General features: G+C 42.5%; 1 protein-coding gene across 2 annotated transcripts; it reads left to right on the top strand.

The window, feature by feature from the left end:
* The first annotated feature begins 514 nt into the window (after nucleotides 1–514).
* On the top strand, nucleotides 515–18,061 carry LOC146027082 (retinol dehydrogenase 8-like). Of its 2 annotated transcripts, XM_083158083.1 has the most exons (7): nucleotides 515–831; nucleotides 2,329–2,397; nucleotides 8,124–8,285; nucleotides 12,647–12,826; nucleotides 14,313–14,406; nucleotides 15,143–15,326; nucleotides 16,763–18,061. In XM_083158083.1, exons 3-7 carry the CDS (start codon nucleotides 8,135–8,137, stop codon nucleotides 16,994–16,996), a joined length of 843 nt encoding a protein of 280 aa, XP_083014209.1. In that variant the 5' UTR covers nucleotides 515–831; nucleotides 2,329–2,397; nucleotides 8,124–8,134; the 3' UTR covers nucleotides 16,997–18,061. The 2 variants fall into 2 exon arrangements, with proteins under 2 accessions (XP_083014209.1, XP_083014208.1); XM_083158082.1 differs by lacking the exon at nucleotides 515–831 and having other exon boundaries at nucleotides 2,222–2,397.
* Nucleotides 18,062–18,349: the final 288 nt, after the last annotated feature.

Below are 18,349 nucleotides of genomic sequence, written 5' to 3'. Positions count from 1 at the left end.
ATGACATATCTTTACAATGTATTTGTACAATGTCAATGTAAACAACATTTTATGGAGCAGATTGCTTAAAGAAAAACATTACTAGCATTGCACTTTGCAATCTCAGTCTTCAAACACCCCCAACAGTTATACGGTCATTTGGTCGACATGGGTTTAGGTCGACAAGTCATTAGGTCGATACAAGCATTAGGTCGACAGTGTCTAGGTCAGCATGGGGTTTTTCACTGTTTTTTGAGCCGACTTGTGCCGACGGATGGTATTTCATGCTCTACCATCCACTAGGGCATGGTGGGAGAATAAAATAGTGTGCCGAGCGCAGCGAGGGGATGCGGTGCACTGGAAACTGTGTCCATGTTGACGGTGTTGACATTCTGGTAAAAAAAAAACTGTGAAAAGCCCCATGTTGACCTTTTGACTGTCGACCTAGACACTGTCACCCTAATGCTTATGGCGACCTATTGACCTGTCAATCTAGACCCATGTAGACCTTGTCCCATGTTGACCTAGAACCATGTCGACCTAATGCTTGTTGACCAACATGCTGTAGACCAAACAATCCCAACCCCCCGCAGCATGAATCCCACCTAGAATTTTGTGGCCAGTGTGATAAATTATGCTTTGCTATATTTTGAATTTAAAGTTTGTTTGAAAAGGGTCAAAGAAGTATATTGTAGTCCTTGTGTATTGTCTTCTCCCATCCAGATTATCACCGTTTCCCAGGAGATGATGATGCTTATCATGTTGGATCATACGATTAAGATACCGTGTTCCAGGCACGGTGCCATGATGTACAGAGGGGAATAGTGATAAGCACATGACCACAGGCTGAGGGTTAGTGACTCAAAGGAGCAGGGTACCCGATAGCACAGAGCATTAGAGGGTCTTGTAATTTGCATAGAGCCTGTCAGGGTATTCTGGATAAGCTGCAGCCAGAGGGAAGGGTAAGATGGAGAGTCCCGGAGACTATTTTTATTATTTCTTTTCTAGTAAATGAATAGTCGATTTCTGTTTACTGTACAGTGCCAAGAACTGTGTAGCCGCATCTCAAATACTCAGCTGCTTTAATGGAAGATTTCAAACGATTACGGGGGAAACATTAGCAATGTGTAATGTTTGTGTACAGGTTTGTATGATTGACCCTTTGAGTTCCAACATCTCTGCGACAGATGTTCAAAATATCTGCAAAATACCAGCATTACTCCTATTTGTTATCAATTCAAATAAAAAAATGTTGTGTAAAACATTTTTACCTTATGTAAGGTAAACATTACAGATCATGGTGATGAATACAAATGTTTTCTTGGCAATTTTCACACCTGATTTGACATTTTCACTTGGCACTCAAAGGGTTAACAATCATGCTATGAATGTATTTGCTATGTTGAAGGTTAATGTGTGTAATGCAGCCCACAGACGCACCGATCCCGGAGTGCATTGTGGGCTTAACTAGCACACATAGCATCGCATCGTATGCCTTGTGCATACGATGTGCATGCGATGCGATGCTGTGCTAGAAAAAGCTAGTACAAAAAGTATGTGCAGCACATACTTTTTGTACTGTACGATGAGGTGCCGCGGGAGCGCGCACCCCATCGCATAGCATCGCCGGCATCGGTGCGTGTGTGGCCTCCTTAAGGGAAGTGTCAATCGAAAGCAGAGAGCATGGATCTGGAGGGCTCAAAGGATGTAATTAGCATCATTTTGGGCCTACACCCGCAAATGCCTTTATTTGACCAGCAAAGTGAGAAGATGTGGGGGATCCAGGGAAATGCAGGAGGCTTTACCACCCTTCTGAGGGGCTGAGAGGAGAGCCTGAATTTCGGGAGCCTCCTGGCCTTTCCGGGAGGGTATGCATGTATGCTATTGACCATCTAGACACAGTAGATCTATCAACTGGAATCCGAACTAGGGGCATGCATAGTACATTTAGGAAGCACAGGTTATTTTTTTTAATTTTTTATTTTATACTTTGACTAGTAATAAAGAGTAGAACCGTATTTAATATATATGAACCATGCCGAAACCCCAGAGACCCTAGCTTAAAGCAACCTTTGCTTTACCCTGCCAGCCTCACACTGCATCCAGATTATGTAATTATGCTGTTCACCCCCATTAGTGTCAGAAAAGAGATTATCCAGCTTTAGACCTAAATGTGCAGGTTTGCATTTTTAGCCCTGCTGACACAGCTTGGATACAGATAAAGCACTAAGAGGCACTGACCGGAGCTCAGAAATAACATTTCCTTGCCATTGTCAGTGCACGTCTGGCTCTTTCAACACAGACAGGCCCAAGGAACTTTCATGGCTCTAAAGAACGTTCTCATTACAGGATGTTCATCGGGAATTGGTTTGTCCATTGCGGCAAAACTGGCCAAGGATGAGCAGAGGAGATTCAAAGGTAATGGTTGGTTATTGTTAACGTGTAAAGGTTGGGATCAAACAATGGTTGCAGTATAAATTTCATGTTATATGAATAGAATCTGTAGGACCTTAACATACATATGGTTAATTTTCTAATAAGTGATTATAAAGCACAAACCCTCTGTGTATTTTCATTGTTAGAGCTGGAGGTCTGTTTGGTAAGGGTCATAGGGTCGACTGTATGAAGGTCGACATAGATTAAGTTGACCACTAAAGGTCAACATGGCTAAGGTCGATACAAGCATTCGACAATGGGGAGGTCGAGATGAGTTTTTCACTTTTTTGTCCCAAATTTCAACGTAAGTCGACATGGACACTGTACCACGACCCCTCGCATGGCTTGCTGCACTAGCCATGCTTCGGGCACTGTGCCTCGCTACACTATTATATTCTCCCACCATGCCCTAGTGGACGGTAGGGCATGAAATACCGCCTGTTGGCACAAGTCAGATGATGATTTTCGTATTTTTTTTTTAAACTCATGTCAACCTTTTTACTGTGTACCGTCCCATTGTTAATCTAATGTTTGTGTCGACCTTAGTCATGTTGACATATTTTATATGTCGACCTAAGCCCGGTCTACCTTTTAGTAGTCGATGTCGACCTTGCGACCGTATCTCGTTTGCAATTACATAATACAATATTATACGTTAAGTTTCCGGCACTCATATATTGTAGATTAAATTTCCGTAGCTTGTCAAACCCAGTAACAAATGTTACATACAAAAAAGTTGCAGAAATGCATTTTGGGATTGTTTTCATAGACAACACGCTTTGTTTTGTATGTCTCCCAAATGTGTTTTATTATCTATTGGATGCGATATATTTTCTGCAAGCAGACCCTAGCTGTAGCTCAGCTGTGTAACAAGTTCTGTGTGGGCCTCGTAGCAACATATTGAAAGACCCAATGGCAAAAAAAACCTGACAAAAACATGGACAGCCCATGGAGATATAGGCCCCCATCAGATATGGGCCCCATAACCGCTGCACCTATAGCAGTTACACCCTTGAATGTAGGTATACCAGTCCTTACTGTAAATCTATATGCAGAGAATACTATTTCAAGCATGCGGTCAGGTGACCATGTCTTGTGTAAGAATTCAGCACAAGACTTTTTTTTATTTACTTTGAGACCTGCTGAATATTTTCTGTGGAAACAAAAATGTGGTGAAGGACATGTACAGTATTAGATGCATGAGCATTGGTGTATCCAAGACCTACTGCGAAGGCTCTGACACATGGTTTATCTGAAGGTGTCACTCATTACGTATCACATGGCGGTCCTGTGGGTGACAAATAAAATTGCTTTAAGGAGCTGATGGATGCTGAAAAATGCAGATTAAAACAAATGGGAATAAAAAAAAATAATAAGTCCTATAACAGCAGTGTACGACAACAGTGATGAAATAGGGATACAAGGATTCGCGACTCCTCGTGGATATTATATGGCAACCAACAATACCACAAAGACTTGAAAAAGGTGCCATTAAAGTGAGATCTGGCGGACAGCGCAGGACTGGGTCAAAGTTGCCTGGTCTGATGAAGCCTCCTTCCCACTGTTTCATGGGAGCACACAACAATAACATGAGCTTATACAGCAGATCTACGCTGACTAAACAGTATGATAATATATGATATGGGACATTGCATGACCGCAGCGCATCTATGGACAAATGGTCTTCTACATCAAGAATTGCTCCGCAGAGGAATGCTAGGGTAGCCACATAATGGTTCCAGGGGAAGCCTGGAACCACTCGATCACATCTGGAAAACTCATTAAAGCATTGCGTTACTCAAAAGCCCTCCAAATAAATGGTTACCAATGGTGAAAATGTTACTCCATACAATTGTTCCTAGCTGTGATTATAACATTTATACAGCCAACGGCACAATATATTATTAGGGTTTTTACTTGATGTTTAGCATCCAGCCATTTCCTATTCTAATGATAAAATATTCTTTGTGCTCTGCGTCTGTACTGAGACGTGGCTGCAGATTGCCAGTGTCAGCACAGAACACTCGTGGAAGATTAAAGACGAATATTTGCCTTGGCTATTATTGTATCCCGCCAAGTCTGTCAGTTGTGAGCAGTCACACTGTATGTGCTGACATTGGCTACAGTAAGACCTCTGCGTAATTTATTTCTGAGGCGTTTTGGGTGTAATACTTCTTCCTCTCTATATATATATATATATATATATATTATATAATTTAACCCTCTGAGTGCCAAGGGAATTTGTTAAAATAGGTGTGAAAATTGCCAAGCAACCCTTTTTTTATTTAACCCTTTGACTGCCAACGTTGCTGTGAGAGATCTTCAAAATGCCAGCGTCACTCACAGCGCCTTATATTTTTATTTATTTTTTGCAATATTTAACTAAACTTCAATTAATTGACTCTGCTATATTTGTATTTATTTATACTGCAAGAACAGTCGCGGCGAGTGCCGCAGATATTTTGAGGATCGCTCACAGGGTTAAACACCTATATTTACGAAAAACAATTTTAAGGAATCTGTACCTGAACACCCTATTGGGATTTCTCTACCCCACAATTATCTACGGTACCCTATTCCCAGTGTATTTTCGGTAATGAAATGGGTTAAGCTGTGGTTGCATCAGATGTGTGACTAACTGCCACCTGCCAGCATGTTCCCTAGCAACCGTCAGCAGAGAGAGTTAATTTTTTTTCATCGGAACTGGTAGTAACAAAGCATTTTAGATTACTGAATGTTGTATCCAAAACAGGCACCACAATAGATATTGACAATAAAAACACTATATGCCAAAGTATCATTGTAGAATATACTGTACACATGAGCAATTAAACTGAAGTGATCAAAGCACATGTAACATGTTAAAAAACAAATAGCAATAGCACTGTGATGCTAAATCTCCGTAAAGTACGTACTTTACGGAGATTTAGCATCACAGTGCTATTGCTACAGCCCTCCAGCTGTTGTGAAACTACACATCCCAGCATGCCTTGTCATAGGTTTAGCATTCCCTAATAGCAAAACTGTGGCAAAGCATGACAGGGCTTGTAGTTTCACCACAGCTGGAGGGCCATAGTTTGGACATGCCTGCTGTAAGTGGTTCTGTACATACATATTCTCTAAGGAGAAGTAGCTGCACTAGTTGTAAAGCCCTGTACACACGCTTAGATTTGCTTTAGATTTGATGTTAGATTTGATTTTTTATTAGATCTGGCATTAGATCATCCCATTCGATTTGGCATTAGATCTGTACTTTTGCATTCGATTCGCTTTCACAATGTAGGCACAATGTACTCATTCGATTTACTGGATCGAATTCGAGATTTCCTTGGCTGCACAGTAGATTTTTCTATTAGATCTTGAGAAAATGGGAGCGCGCATCGAATCGAATGCAGATCAAAAGTGTCCTAAAAACCATTCGATGTGGATTCGATTTTGCTTCTATAAGCAAAATCAAATCGAAAAAAAGGGAAAAAATGTAAACATGTGTACACAGCTTAAGTATTTAGTATGTATGATAACCGTGTAGGGATATCCTCACACACTCTGATAAGCATGAGGGGTAGATGTATGACACAGTGATAAGAATGGAGAAGTAACAATTATCAAGTGCATTCTATAAAATGATATATAACAGCGGATTGGTTGCTATGGCACACTTCTCCACTGCCCTTCCCAGCTCTCATCGTTGCTTCATACATCCACCCCCTCACTTCACTTCACTTCATTTCACATCATGCCAGTTGTGCTGTTGCCTGCACTGCAGCTCTATGGAAGATGTATGAGAAAGTTCATATCTTTAGTATCCATAGTACACTTCACTGCCTACAGGTCACATCATCTAGACCAGTGGTTCCCAACCTTTTTTCTCTCCCGTACCCCTTGATAAGGCTTTTCATTGATGAGTACCCCCTCCTCTCAATTTAAAATATAGACAGTACGAGTGGAGTGGAAGTGAGCCTATCCTTATGCATGTCCTTATATTAAGGAGTAGGGGACAGGAATCGTGCCCTTCCATGTCTGCCCGCTGGTTGTGTATTGTCTCCAGGGTTCCCACTTACACCTGTAGGATTAATGCCGCTGCTTCTTCCACCCATGTCAGTGCAGGGCAGATGATCGCTGATGTCTGAGGGCAGCATGGGTAGCTCCCAGTGAATTGCTGGTCAGGCTAAAAGCACAATGAGACGCTGAAGACAGAACCATAAGTGACACAACATGGTTCTTCTCTATAGCAATAAGTCTTCTTCTTCTGCCATCAAAATACTTTTTTTCATCTTCCGCCATTACCAATATTATTTTCAAGTACCCCCAACTGGTCTGCAGAGTACCCCCAGAGGTACTAGTACCCCAGGTTGGGAACCACTGATCTAGACTGCAAAGTCTGTTCTTAAATCTGTACATTCTTTAAAGTGCCCTACTTCCCAATTGTCATACTGCTTGGCAAAACCAGTTCCACCAGTACCCTACTCCTCCTCCCTTTAACCAAAAGCACTTTACCTTAAGGGGCCTGCACATGGGGAGATTTTGCTGAGCGTCCTCAGCAATGCTAGATAGCACTGCACAGCGATGTGCCAAGCTCTGTGCTGAGCGATCTGTCAGGGCCAGTGTTCTCTGGCCAGCATGCTGGATATTAATGCCCTGAAATCGCCCCACGTGTAAGCCTCGAGTCATTACTCCTCACTCAGGAGAAACCTAGGCACATCTGAAAAATCATGGTGCACAGCACCATCATATCATACTCTGCAAAGCAGTTTGCCTGTTCTATGTTATATGAATAAAATCCACTATGATTTAGGACCTCGTCCTTTTTCCAGTGCACAACTCCTAAGTAATTAATGTGTAACACAGCTCTTGTTATAACTCATTCTGGGGCTGCTGTGTAACTGTTATGGGGTTCTGCGTTACCCAGGGACTGGAGAAAGGTGACACTGCTACTGCACAAGGTTAGGGAGACCCTCTATACCAGGCTAGTTGTGAAACTACACATACTACCAGTATGTCATGCTACAGTTTTAACCTTCCCTAATAGCAAAACTGGGGCAGAGCATGCTGGGAGCTAGTTTCAGCTGGAGAGCCACAGATTGACCAAGCCTGCTCTACACTGTGCATTGCTGGACCTGTTTGCATTAGTAGAGGCAGTGAACAGGTAGGTAGGTACCTGCCCACCCAAAAGCTGGGTTGGCTAGCACAAGAGCTGCTGAGAAATAGGCCTGATGTCTTGTAGTCCAATTTGTCCTTAAAACAGGGATCTTAGTGGAGAAGTGCACTAGCTTTCTCCTTTTGCAATATTCCTTGAATAAACCCCACCGCTGGTGTAAGAAACTCATTGCACTATTCTGTTGTTTCAAAAAAAAAATTAGGCAGGGGTCTTTCTGACTCATATTATCATAATAAAGGGACACAAATGGGATTGGCACTGCCCAGCATTCTGGTCCAGGCACTGCTAGGCATATGACTAAATGTTCCCAACCCTATGAATTTTATGATGTCATCATTCATAAATGTTGTAACAAATCACATGATTGATGAGGTCACTGATGATATCATATAGAGCATTTTTTAGATAATTTTGCTTTAGCCAAAGATTTAAATATAATAAAATAAGTCCATTCATTTATTTATTTTATTTATCTTACTCTGTTGTTGTTGGCTATGAACTTTTTTTTTTAAATTGAATAATCATTTACTTTACTATGTGATTTTATTAGTTTATGCAACAATGAGAAATCTGGAGAAAAAGGATGACCTTGTAAAAGCTGCAGAAGAATATGTGGGGAAAACTCTGGAGATTAAACAGTTGGACGTGTGCAGTGAGCAGTCCATCAGAGACTGTGTCAATAGCATCCCAGGCCGCCGAATAGATATTTTAGGTAAGTATGATGGCATAGCTGTAATATACAGACAATTCACTTCAAAAAACGCAGATGCATTAGACATGTCTGTAATGGAAACATTGCATGAAACAAAAAATCCCACACCCTTCCGTGTCATCATGTTCCGTTTTCCCACACAGTTGAAAATATGATTTCACTATCCATCACTTTCTCTTTTTTTTTTATGTATAAACTTGTTATTTTAATTGTTGCAGCTTTGTTTACAGAATTTAGTATCTTTTGACAAATTTACTGTAAAATCTTTATTTTTTTGAGAAAAAAAAATACAAGGGGGTTGGTTAGTGGTAGAGGATGACTATGCCATAGATCATCATGAAGAGAATCTTCCAGAAAAAAAATTACCTGCTTGATCCCGAACAACAACAAAAAAAAACTTTGGAAGTATTTTAATTATCCATATAAAAATATTTCCAGGATTGTCACATTAAGATGAAAATATGCATTTTTTGTTAGACCAGATATTGGAAAACTCCTCTAACAGATGAAGATCAGAACATACAAAACATTAGGTTGTTCAACGAGCTTAAGAACCGAATTCAATTAGCTGCAGTAATTACCACATGAGGAAAAGTGGTAATCGCCTCAGGTTTTATGTCTCGGAGCAATTCAATTATAAACCCTTTTCCTGATGAGGAAAATCCAAAGCTATTGCATGTTTACACATAGATTCTGGGATAAGTACCCGGAGCTATGGGTTAATGCGTCTGAAGGGCCAACGCACAGGGAGATTTCATGGCATTTTCTAAGTGATCTCACTAGATCGCTTAGAAAATGCCCCTACATGCATGGCCCTGGGTGTCGCTATAGCCCAGCGATTAAGATCCAGGAAGCGGGATAAATCTGGTTAAATCCTAGTTAATCGCAAATCAGGGCCAGTGTTCTCACCGGAGAACACTGGGCCTGACAGATCGCTCAGCACATTTGCTGACACATCGCTGTGCACCGCTGTGTGCTAAACAATCTACATTGTTAAGATCGCTCAGCAACATCTACCCGTGTGTAGGCCCCTTTAGGTACCTGCAATAACTTACTACAGACTTCTTTTCAGTGCTCCTTGGAGACATTAATGAGGGGCAAGGAGAAAGACATAAAGAGGTGGAAATAGAGACTTTTGCTATAGGCATACAATAATCTACTGCAAATCTGTGTGTATATAGCAAATAAAATAGAGGGGATTTGACTAATTTTGATCAAAACATTTAAGCTGGCAGCCAGGGTGCTGGGTTGTTCCGCTTGCAAACTACAAAATCTGTGCCCTTCCTCCATCACAAAAAAATGCACCCTTCCTCCCATCACAAATAAACATGTGTGATTTCACAAGGAAGGGAAGTGGTCACACAATAGTACTCGCATTTTCAATTACACCACACAATCTTTTCCACATTACACTGCATGTAGTGCCCCTGATTTCTATTATACCACACAGTAGTATCCCTTATGTATATTATGACAAACAGCAGTGCCCCTTATTAAACTCATGCTACATAGTAGTGTCCCTTATACACAATTCAAACAATAGTGCCCCTTTTACACAATGCCCACAGTAGTAGTGCCCCTAATTCACTTAATGCCCACAATAGTATTGCACATACACATGATACCCACGCAGCAAAAAAGCAAAGTAGGAGGCCCAGTACCTCCCTGCACAGCACTTGCTGAGCGGGTTCCGCTGGCCCTGCTTGCAGCCAACATTTAGGGACCACTATTTTCTGCAAGTGGAAAAATGGAACGTCAGCATGATGGGAGACCACTGTATGATACTGTACACAGTGTACAGCATAAAAGGGTCCAAATAAAGCGGGAAAAAAAACAAACAAAATGCAGGACATTGAATATCCTGAGATTCAACCAAATAAAAATTTTCAGGGAGTTACATTTTCCAGGTTTGTGTTCTATATTTTTTTTGTACAACTCCTGATACCAACACATTTGCAGACCTTCCAGATGCTTATTCTTCTGCTCTTCTGCACGTAGAACAAACATTTGCTGCACAGTAAGTTTACAATGTAATTTTAGTGCCATGAACAAATAAAGTGACTTCCTATTATGTAAGAAACAGGATGGAAAAAAAATGTTTGTTCAGTATGTGCAATCCCTACTGTGAAATAAGACCCACACGTTTATTTTATAGTCATAGTCTAATGGAGCCTACACAAGTTGCGATTTAGGGACATTTTTGAAGCGATCTCACTGGATATCGTTGCGCGGCCCCGCGTGTCACTATCTCTCGGCTATTACTATCCAGCATGCGGTCGGGGCCAGAAGAACTGGAGAACACTGGTCCTGACAGATCGTTCAACACACAGCACTGACACATTGCTGTGTGATGAGCGATCTAGCATCGCTCAGAACGCTCAGCAAATCTCTACGTGTGTAGGCCCCTTACGTAATACAGTACCTATCTCTTAAAATATACAGTAAATGAGATCACGACTTTCTATTTTAAGCATATCAGTGCAGTGATGACAAGTAAAATCTTTCTATTTACTTTCCTATATAATGGATACGCTGTCTTCAGCTGCATACTGTGTTATTATGAGTGGAGGCGAGGGTATATAACAATTCCATAATGTCCAATATAATATAGTTATCTTCTTATTATGAAAACGGGTTGAACTTACTTGTATTTCTCAAACAATAGTTTCTGAAATATGGGATTACCATTATATTATGCCAAAAACTGACTCACTGCAACAGGATACAGTCACTAGGTCAACAAGAATTGGATCGACCACTAAATGTCGACATGACTGAAGGACGACGTTGGTTAGGTCGACAAGGACATTAGGTCGACATGGGGGTTTTCCTTTTTTTTTGTGCCGATAGGTGGTATTTCATGCCCTACCATCCACTTAAGCTTGGTGAGAGAATAAAATAGTGTGCTGAGAGTAGAGAGGCAGCATGCCCAAAGTATAGCGAGCACAGCGGTGCACTTTTTTAGTATCCATGTCAACATTTGGGACAAAAAAAGTGAACACTCAATGTTTACTTTTTTTGACTGTCGACCTTCATGCATGTCGACCTAACGCTGTAGACCAAATGTCTGTCTATCCAATGATCCATACCCAATACAACATACATTTTTTTTCAAATTATGTATTTTATAAAAAAGCCCCTTAATGGGTTGGGGCTGAGGCAGCATGAGTAGTGCACCAGTGTGCATAGTGTACCTTTTGTGAATACACACTTCTGGATATTGGTGAATCAGGCAACATGGGATACAAAATATAAACCTATGGTGGATGTTACTGCGAGTGGGATTGGAGGGATGACAGCAGGTATTGGAGATATCTGCTGCTGTCCGTCCGTCTTCCATACTGCGGATACCTAATATGTATGGCAAACACAGACCAGTATACAGTACTCTGTTCACCAGGCAGCCAGGTCCACCTGTTCCATCTCACCAGTTGTAACTGTGTCAGGGGGAGGTAAGCAAGACAATAGCAACTGGTTGTTACTTACCTGAGACTAAAGAGCTGGGGGATTCATTGCTGCTGCTTTCCTATGCTGTACCCCATAGCTACTGGTCCCTGGTGGCTATATGGTGACTCCTGGATGGCGCTGTTGGCAAAGTTTGAGTTGTGCGGATGGTGTGGCTCCCTTCTTTTATTTTTGGCCCCACCTCCCAACCATCACTGGGCAGGGGTAATATATAATGTAAGCTCCTTCGGGGAAGGGACTGATGTCAGTGGCCAAATAGTCTCTGTAAAGCACAGTGGAATATGGAGGTCATTCTGGTCTGTATTCTCCCCTGCACATTCGCCCAGGGGAGCAGTGTTTTGCTACTGCGCATGTGCATAAGCATTTGTGTGCATGTGTAGGCTCCATTTGCGAACGAACGTGGTGACTTGTATAGTCACCAGCCCATTCGCACGGAGCAGTGCGGGCGGGGGAGGGCCTGCATGGGTGGCGCCCATAGGAACGGCCAGCGTTTCATGGACGTCCCCATGAAAATGATGGGCGTTCCCACGGTAATTTTCCCGTGACACGGGTGCCAGGGGAGGGCAGCTGTCCTCACCGGATGTCATCTGCCCGCCCTCTTCCAGTACCAAAGCTCTGCAAATCTGAGTCACCCAAGAGTGACTTAGATTTGGGAGCACTTTAGAAATCATTCCATGGTCGCAGAGGTGCGGTGCTCATGCGGGCGGCATTTAGTTGGCTCGCAAAGCTGTGAAATTAGCAGCTTTGCAAGTCAACGTAATGACCTCCTGTATGTGTGCTACCTAAAGACATGGTAATAAATACATTTATGCAAATAGAGTTGGAAAGTAGAGAAATATTACAGTAGCAACAAATCATATACACCCTGACTGTAACTCTTCCTTTATCACCCACAGTTAGCAATGCCGGAATTGGACTCATTGGTCCCATTGAATGCCAAAGCATAGACGAAATGAAATCCGTGATGGATACAAATTTCTTTGGGCTAGTCAGACTACTGAAGGAAGTATTACCAGACATGAAGAGGAAGAAGCATGGACACATAGTAATAATTAGCAGTGTCATGGGAATACAAGGTATAGTGACCTCGCTTCTCTTACCTGTATAGCAAACATTCATATCGGTGAAAGCAGTACATCAGGAACATTAGACCATTTGAGGTCTGGATTTCCGGAAAGTCCACACAGACCATAGCGTACAGTAGACCAGCCATATGGGCAGCAATCTGTTTCTAGCAATAATCTGTATGGCTTCTTGTTTGCAATTTAGATTTAGAAAATCATTGTAAGTGATGACATACTACAGGCCTCGATGCTGCTTGTCAGAAGGGATGGGAGCAGGGGTGCCAGCAGGGCTAATAATCAAGTTAAGCATCTCCTGTATTATATTGTACATATCAAAAGTTGCATTCTGTCAGTTAATTTGGATTTCTAAGAAAAGCCAGTAGGAAAATCATTTGAAATCTCCTTCTGCGGGACGGTCTCACCGTTCCAAAACCTGATGTCTGACCAGCTAACTTGGAGCCTGATTCACACCTGATCACTTAGCGGCAAATTTGCAGGTGATTGCGAGTAGTTAGCCACCCCTAATTTAGTAATTATCGAATGACTGCCCATGCATAGCGTTCACATTGCGTGGCAACAAATGGTGAAGGAAAATGCATATGGTTAGCAATCACAAAGCAGTCGCACTTTGACTGACAGGAAGCTGGCATTTATGGGCATAAACATGGCATTTCCTGTGTGTGTCTGATAAACTCAGGCATGTCCAGGCATCTTTGGAGAGGGTCTCTGACCTCAATGTTGACCACTACCTGCCAGTCTCCGTCGCATAGTGGAAAAAGCCTCAGTCCTACTCACATTTTCTTAAATGGTAGTTTCTTTGATGTTCCAGGAATTTCTAATGGAGTTGCTGATGCATCACAATTAGCAATTTTCCAAGGGGCGTATATTCTTTAGTCTGGGCGGTGGCTTTCTGCTTGCAGGTCACTTCAATTTTTCTAATTGGCAATCCATTTTGAATTAGGCCCACAGCTCCAAACCGGTTCTAATTAGGAACAGACCCCTTTCACACTGCAATGTTCAGTGTAGTGCCAGCGTTTGGAGATGCTGTGAGCAGGACCCAGATTGGATGACATTGGTTAGCCATTTGGACTGCCACCTAACCTGGGTCCTTCAAGAATCCAATTTTGCAAGCTACCCGGATTGGATTCTAAGGTAATTGGACCCAGGTTAACACTCTTAAACCAAGCCACAACCCGGCTTAACACAGTAATAACCTGGAATATTGCGGCTGTATAAAAGGGGTATAAGTTGTGAAAATGTTGCATGGGTGCAGGAACACATACAGTATCTGAAAAGTTAGATCATTCTCTCCCCATTGGGGAACAGTGTGCAAAACACAAATGTATTATCTTATGTCTGTATGTGACTGCAGTATATGTGAGCATGTAGAGGCAGGTGTGGACAAGCACTTGATAATTCAACAGGAAAATAATTTCACTGATATTTCAAATGACTGTAATCACTTGGTTCTAAACATGCTCCCCTGTTCTCCTTGCAGGTATTCTGTTTAATGACATATATGCAGCCTCCAAATTTGCTGTTGAAGGATTCTGTGAAAGTCTTGCAATACAGGCTCTGAAATTCAAGCTGCAGTAAGTGTGATGACCCTCTGCTATCGGGGTTGTGGAAAACGAGTAGTTATTGGCATTATCCTATTAATATTGGTAATTATACCAATCATGGGGACCTCTTCATTAACTAGAAACCCAACCCTGTATGGACCCTGTATTTTCCACCAGAAAAAGGAAAGCAATCAATAACATTTAAAAGGCTTTACTGCATTTGCATACACTGTAATTAGAATACAAGGCTCTTTAATTGATATCTAGAAAACATCCTCTGGGGAAATATATGTATCACAATAAGATACTTTTATTGAGGCAGCTGTAAATCTATCCTAATCTTATACTCACAGGTAGGCTAAAATGGCCAAGATATGAATCCCCGGATTGGAGTTTCCAATCCCGAGATTTCTGTATGCGCAGTCTAATGCCAGGCAGCATCTGAGCACCTGTTCAGATGCTGCCTGGCTGCTCCTATCTCCAGCTGTGTGGCTCTGCGCAGCGTGACATGGCTAGAGGTCACATTGCACAGCTAGCCAGCCTGCTCCCAGCTGCACTGCCCACCCGCCCATGTGAGTAAATGTGGTTTTTTTCGCGGCGTGTCGGTGGCTCCGTCAGCTCGTGAGCGGGTCATACATTCCTGTCACGAGCACCATCGTCCTGGTGTGTACCGTGCATTAGAGGCTTCCTCTGATTCCAAGTTACTGGGGAGCCTTTTGCTTGGAAATCTAGTGCAGACATGATTGTGTCTATGAATCTGTTACAGGTTAAGCCTCATTGAACCTGGTCCAGTCATTACCGAGTTTGAAAAGAAGGTTTTTGAAGATGGAATGAAAATGGATCTTTCTGCTGCAGATCAAGAAACTGCTGAGATGTTCACCAATGTCTATCTGAAAAACTATAAATCAATCTTCCAAAGCCTTGGCCAGACAGCAGAAGATGTGGCAGAGGTAACAAGTGTACATGTTTTTGTTAATCCCATCCCTCTAAAATTGGTAAGGGCATATAGTATAATGCCCTGGAGCTGAGGCGGATTTTCCACAAGGCAATCTAGGTGCCTGCCTAGGGCCCAGCAGGTCCCAGGGGGCCCCATAAAGATATCCTGGCCATCCAAAACATTCCCATAGGAGCATTGAGTCACTACCATGTGATGTAATGACATCACATGGACCTGCCCACACTCCCTAAGTCCCTTTGAATTTTTTGATAGGATAAAAAAAAACTGGACACGCAAAATGGTTCCATCCACTGTATGTGGGCAGCCAGTTTACTTTAAATGTGATACGGCTATTAAGCCTACTTTCAAAAGACCTAGGGCCTTTTTCAGATTTGTACGCAATGCCGATGTTCACGCAGATGAGCATTTATCCGTAGACTGCTCTTGCACCAAGGTACTCTATCTATGCCGCCTGCAATCAGCAGCAATATTATAGTGCTATGGATTGTTTGAGGTGGGCCCCAAATCGGTATCTTGCCTAGGGCCCCATGAGGCCTAGATCCACCTCTGTCCTGGAGTACAGTGGTTATGCACATTCACCCTCCCCAATGGATTATATTGTCCTTTATGCCCATGTGACATTCATACCAGGAGCCTGGAGACAGGATAGTTGTTGTTTTATGATCACTACGATCATCTGAACATGTATACCAATCTGACATTTCATATAGCACTGGCTTGTGCTGCCCTATGAGTTCATCCAATACTCACCTTGTTATTCTAGTATTTCCCCCTTTTATAAAAATCAAGTTAGCTGACCGATTATTGTAATGCTGTATGCTAAATGTGGGTGTGGTAGGAGCTCCCAACAGGCCGGATTCCGATGGTGATTAGACCGATGTCGGAATCTCGACTGCAGGGACTCTGACAGGGGGTGAAAGCTTGCGGGCTTGCGGCAGTCGCCATGCTGCGGACTTGGTGGCTCACCACAGGTTATTTTCTTCCTCTATGGGGGGTTGTGGACCCCCACAAAGGAGAATAACCCCTATATAGTCGGGATCCCAACTGTTTCCTTTTAACAGTCGGATTTCCGACGTCAGTCCACTGACCATTGATATCCCGACTGTCGGGAGGCCATCCGGAACCCTAAATGTGTGCTTCCTTGTATGTGCGCATGTAAGAGCTGTCATTTCTATGTTCTATGTACACTTTTGTTTTGCTACTTGTCATTTAATCTTACAACCGAATAAGAAAATATTACACTAAAATGGACCTGGGTGTGATGGAATTAATTAGATGACGTTGATGGTTCAGGTGTACTGGATGCAGCTGCTAGTGCAGGTACTGCTAGAACAGCAGAACATAATGTTCAGATTGTAGTTTGACCTACCACGGTGTATGACCAATCAGTAAGAGAAATGGGTAACGCTGGTCATTTTATTTTTACAGCACACGCTAAAGATTATTTTGTCCGAAAACCCACCATTCCGTCACCAGACAAACACCCTCTACACCCCGATGACAACATTAAAGTATGCTGATCCTAATGGTGACCTGCCTATTGACACCTTCTACAAGATGGTCTTTCATCATGACAAAGTTTTCAATGCAAGCCTTAATTTCATCAAGCTGCTGCGGTGGAGGAGTAAAAAGAGTTTTGACTTTGGGAAACCGCATCCCTAAGGAACATTGTTTGCACTTACATTATATTTCTGGATCACTTTCTATGCAAAAAGTATTTAAACCTAACCAGTGCTGTTAGAGAACGGAATGGTTTTAGGAATACTATAGCATTAGTCCTGTTAGTATTGTCCTATAAATCAGAGAATATCTTATCCCAGTGTATGACATAGTGGTCAGTATACCTTCGTTGACTGCAATGTGCCCAACACTTAACACTTTCTGGTCACTTTTTCATCCCCAAACATATAGGAGAAGTCCATAGAGCTTGTTAATGTTCTTTCCTGTGTTTCAGTCTGCAGAGACCGTTTATGCTGGTCACATAAAAAGATCATACACCCCTGTGCCCAGGCAGTACCATACCTCCCAACTGTCCCACTTATCGCGGGAACGTTCCGTTTTCTTGGGATGTTCCCGTGTCCCTCCTGGGGCTGGCAGTGTCCCGCGGCGGGCGTGGGGAGGGAGCAGTTGGGAGTCCTCCCCTGCCATCCGTGAATAGACACAGCGTCTATTCCTGCAGCCGGAGGGGCTGGGGGTATAGCCAGCAGCTCACGGAGCTGCTGAGTATGCCTCCACAGCGGCAAAAGTGGGGGCGTGGCCTTGTGGCAGCGACGCAAGTACAGGCCATGCTCCCTTTCCGCTAGGCCACACCCAAAAAAAATCAGCACGGGCCACAGACAAATGTTGGGAGGTATGCAGTACTATTGGTTGGATAAGTCAGTGGTAACCAAATCCTTTTTGAATCACAGCGCCCTAGCGTGTCAAAATATTTTAAATGGCACCCCTAGTCTAAAAGGTTCTTACTGAACAAAGTAAAAAAAAAAGAAATTAAGTTACGTAAAGTTTGTTTTTCATCATTAAGCTCAATTATGTGGTGAGGGACAAGATCTGCGTCTGTTTGTCCACATATTCTAGAATACCACATTGTCTATAAATAATTTTCATTGGTCCTAGACCACCAATACGAGGCACCCCCAGGGTGTCACAGCACACAGTTTGGGAACCACTGATGTAAGTCATAGGATGTTCCTATATACTGAAAATTGTACATTGTCTCAATAGATTTATTTAGCACAAATGTTGTATTTGTTTGATTAAAGTTTCTGAGTTTTTTATGGTACAAGGTTTGTTCATTTTGTGAAACGTTACGATGGTGATTACTTTTTACTTGCTACAGATTGATATCTAAATAAATTCATCCAGTTTGTATTATACATGACAACAGAATTTGGTCCTGATTCCACCTGATCACTGTTCTGCAAATTTACAGCTGACTGCGAGAGTTAAGCCGCTGCCCAGACAGAGTGAAAACCCGCCCTGCGTATATCTGAGAGACAATCTCCTGTCGCATATCCA

This window comes from Crinia signifera, chromosome 8 (genome assembly GCF_055691185.1).
Source record: "Crinia signifera chromosome 8, ASM5569118v1, whole genome shotgun sequence".
NCBI classification, from domain to species: domain Eukaryota; kingdom Metazoa; phylum Chordata; class Amphibia; order Anura; family Myobatrachidae; genus Crinia; species Crinia signifera.
Note: the sequence above shows the minus strand (reverse complement) of the source record. Positions and strands in the feature narration are given on the sequence as shown.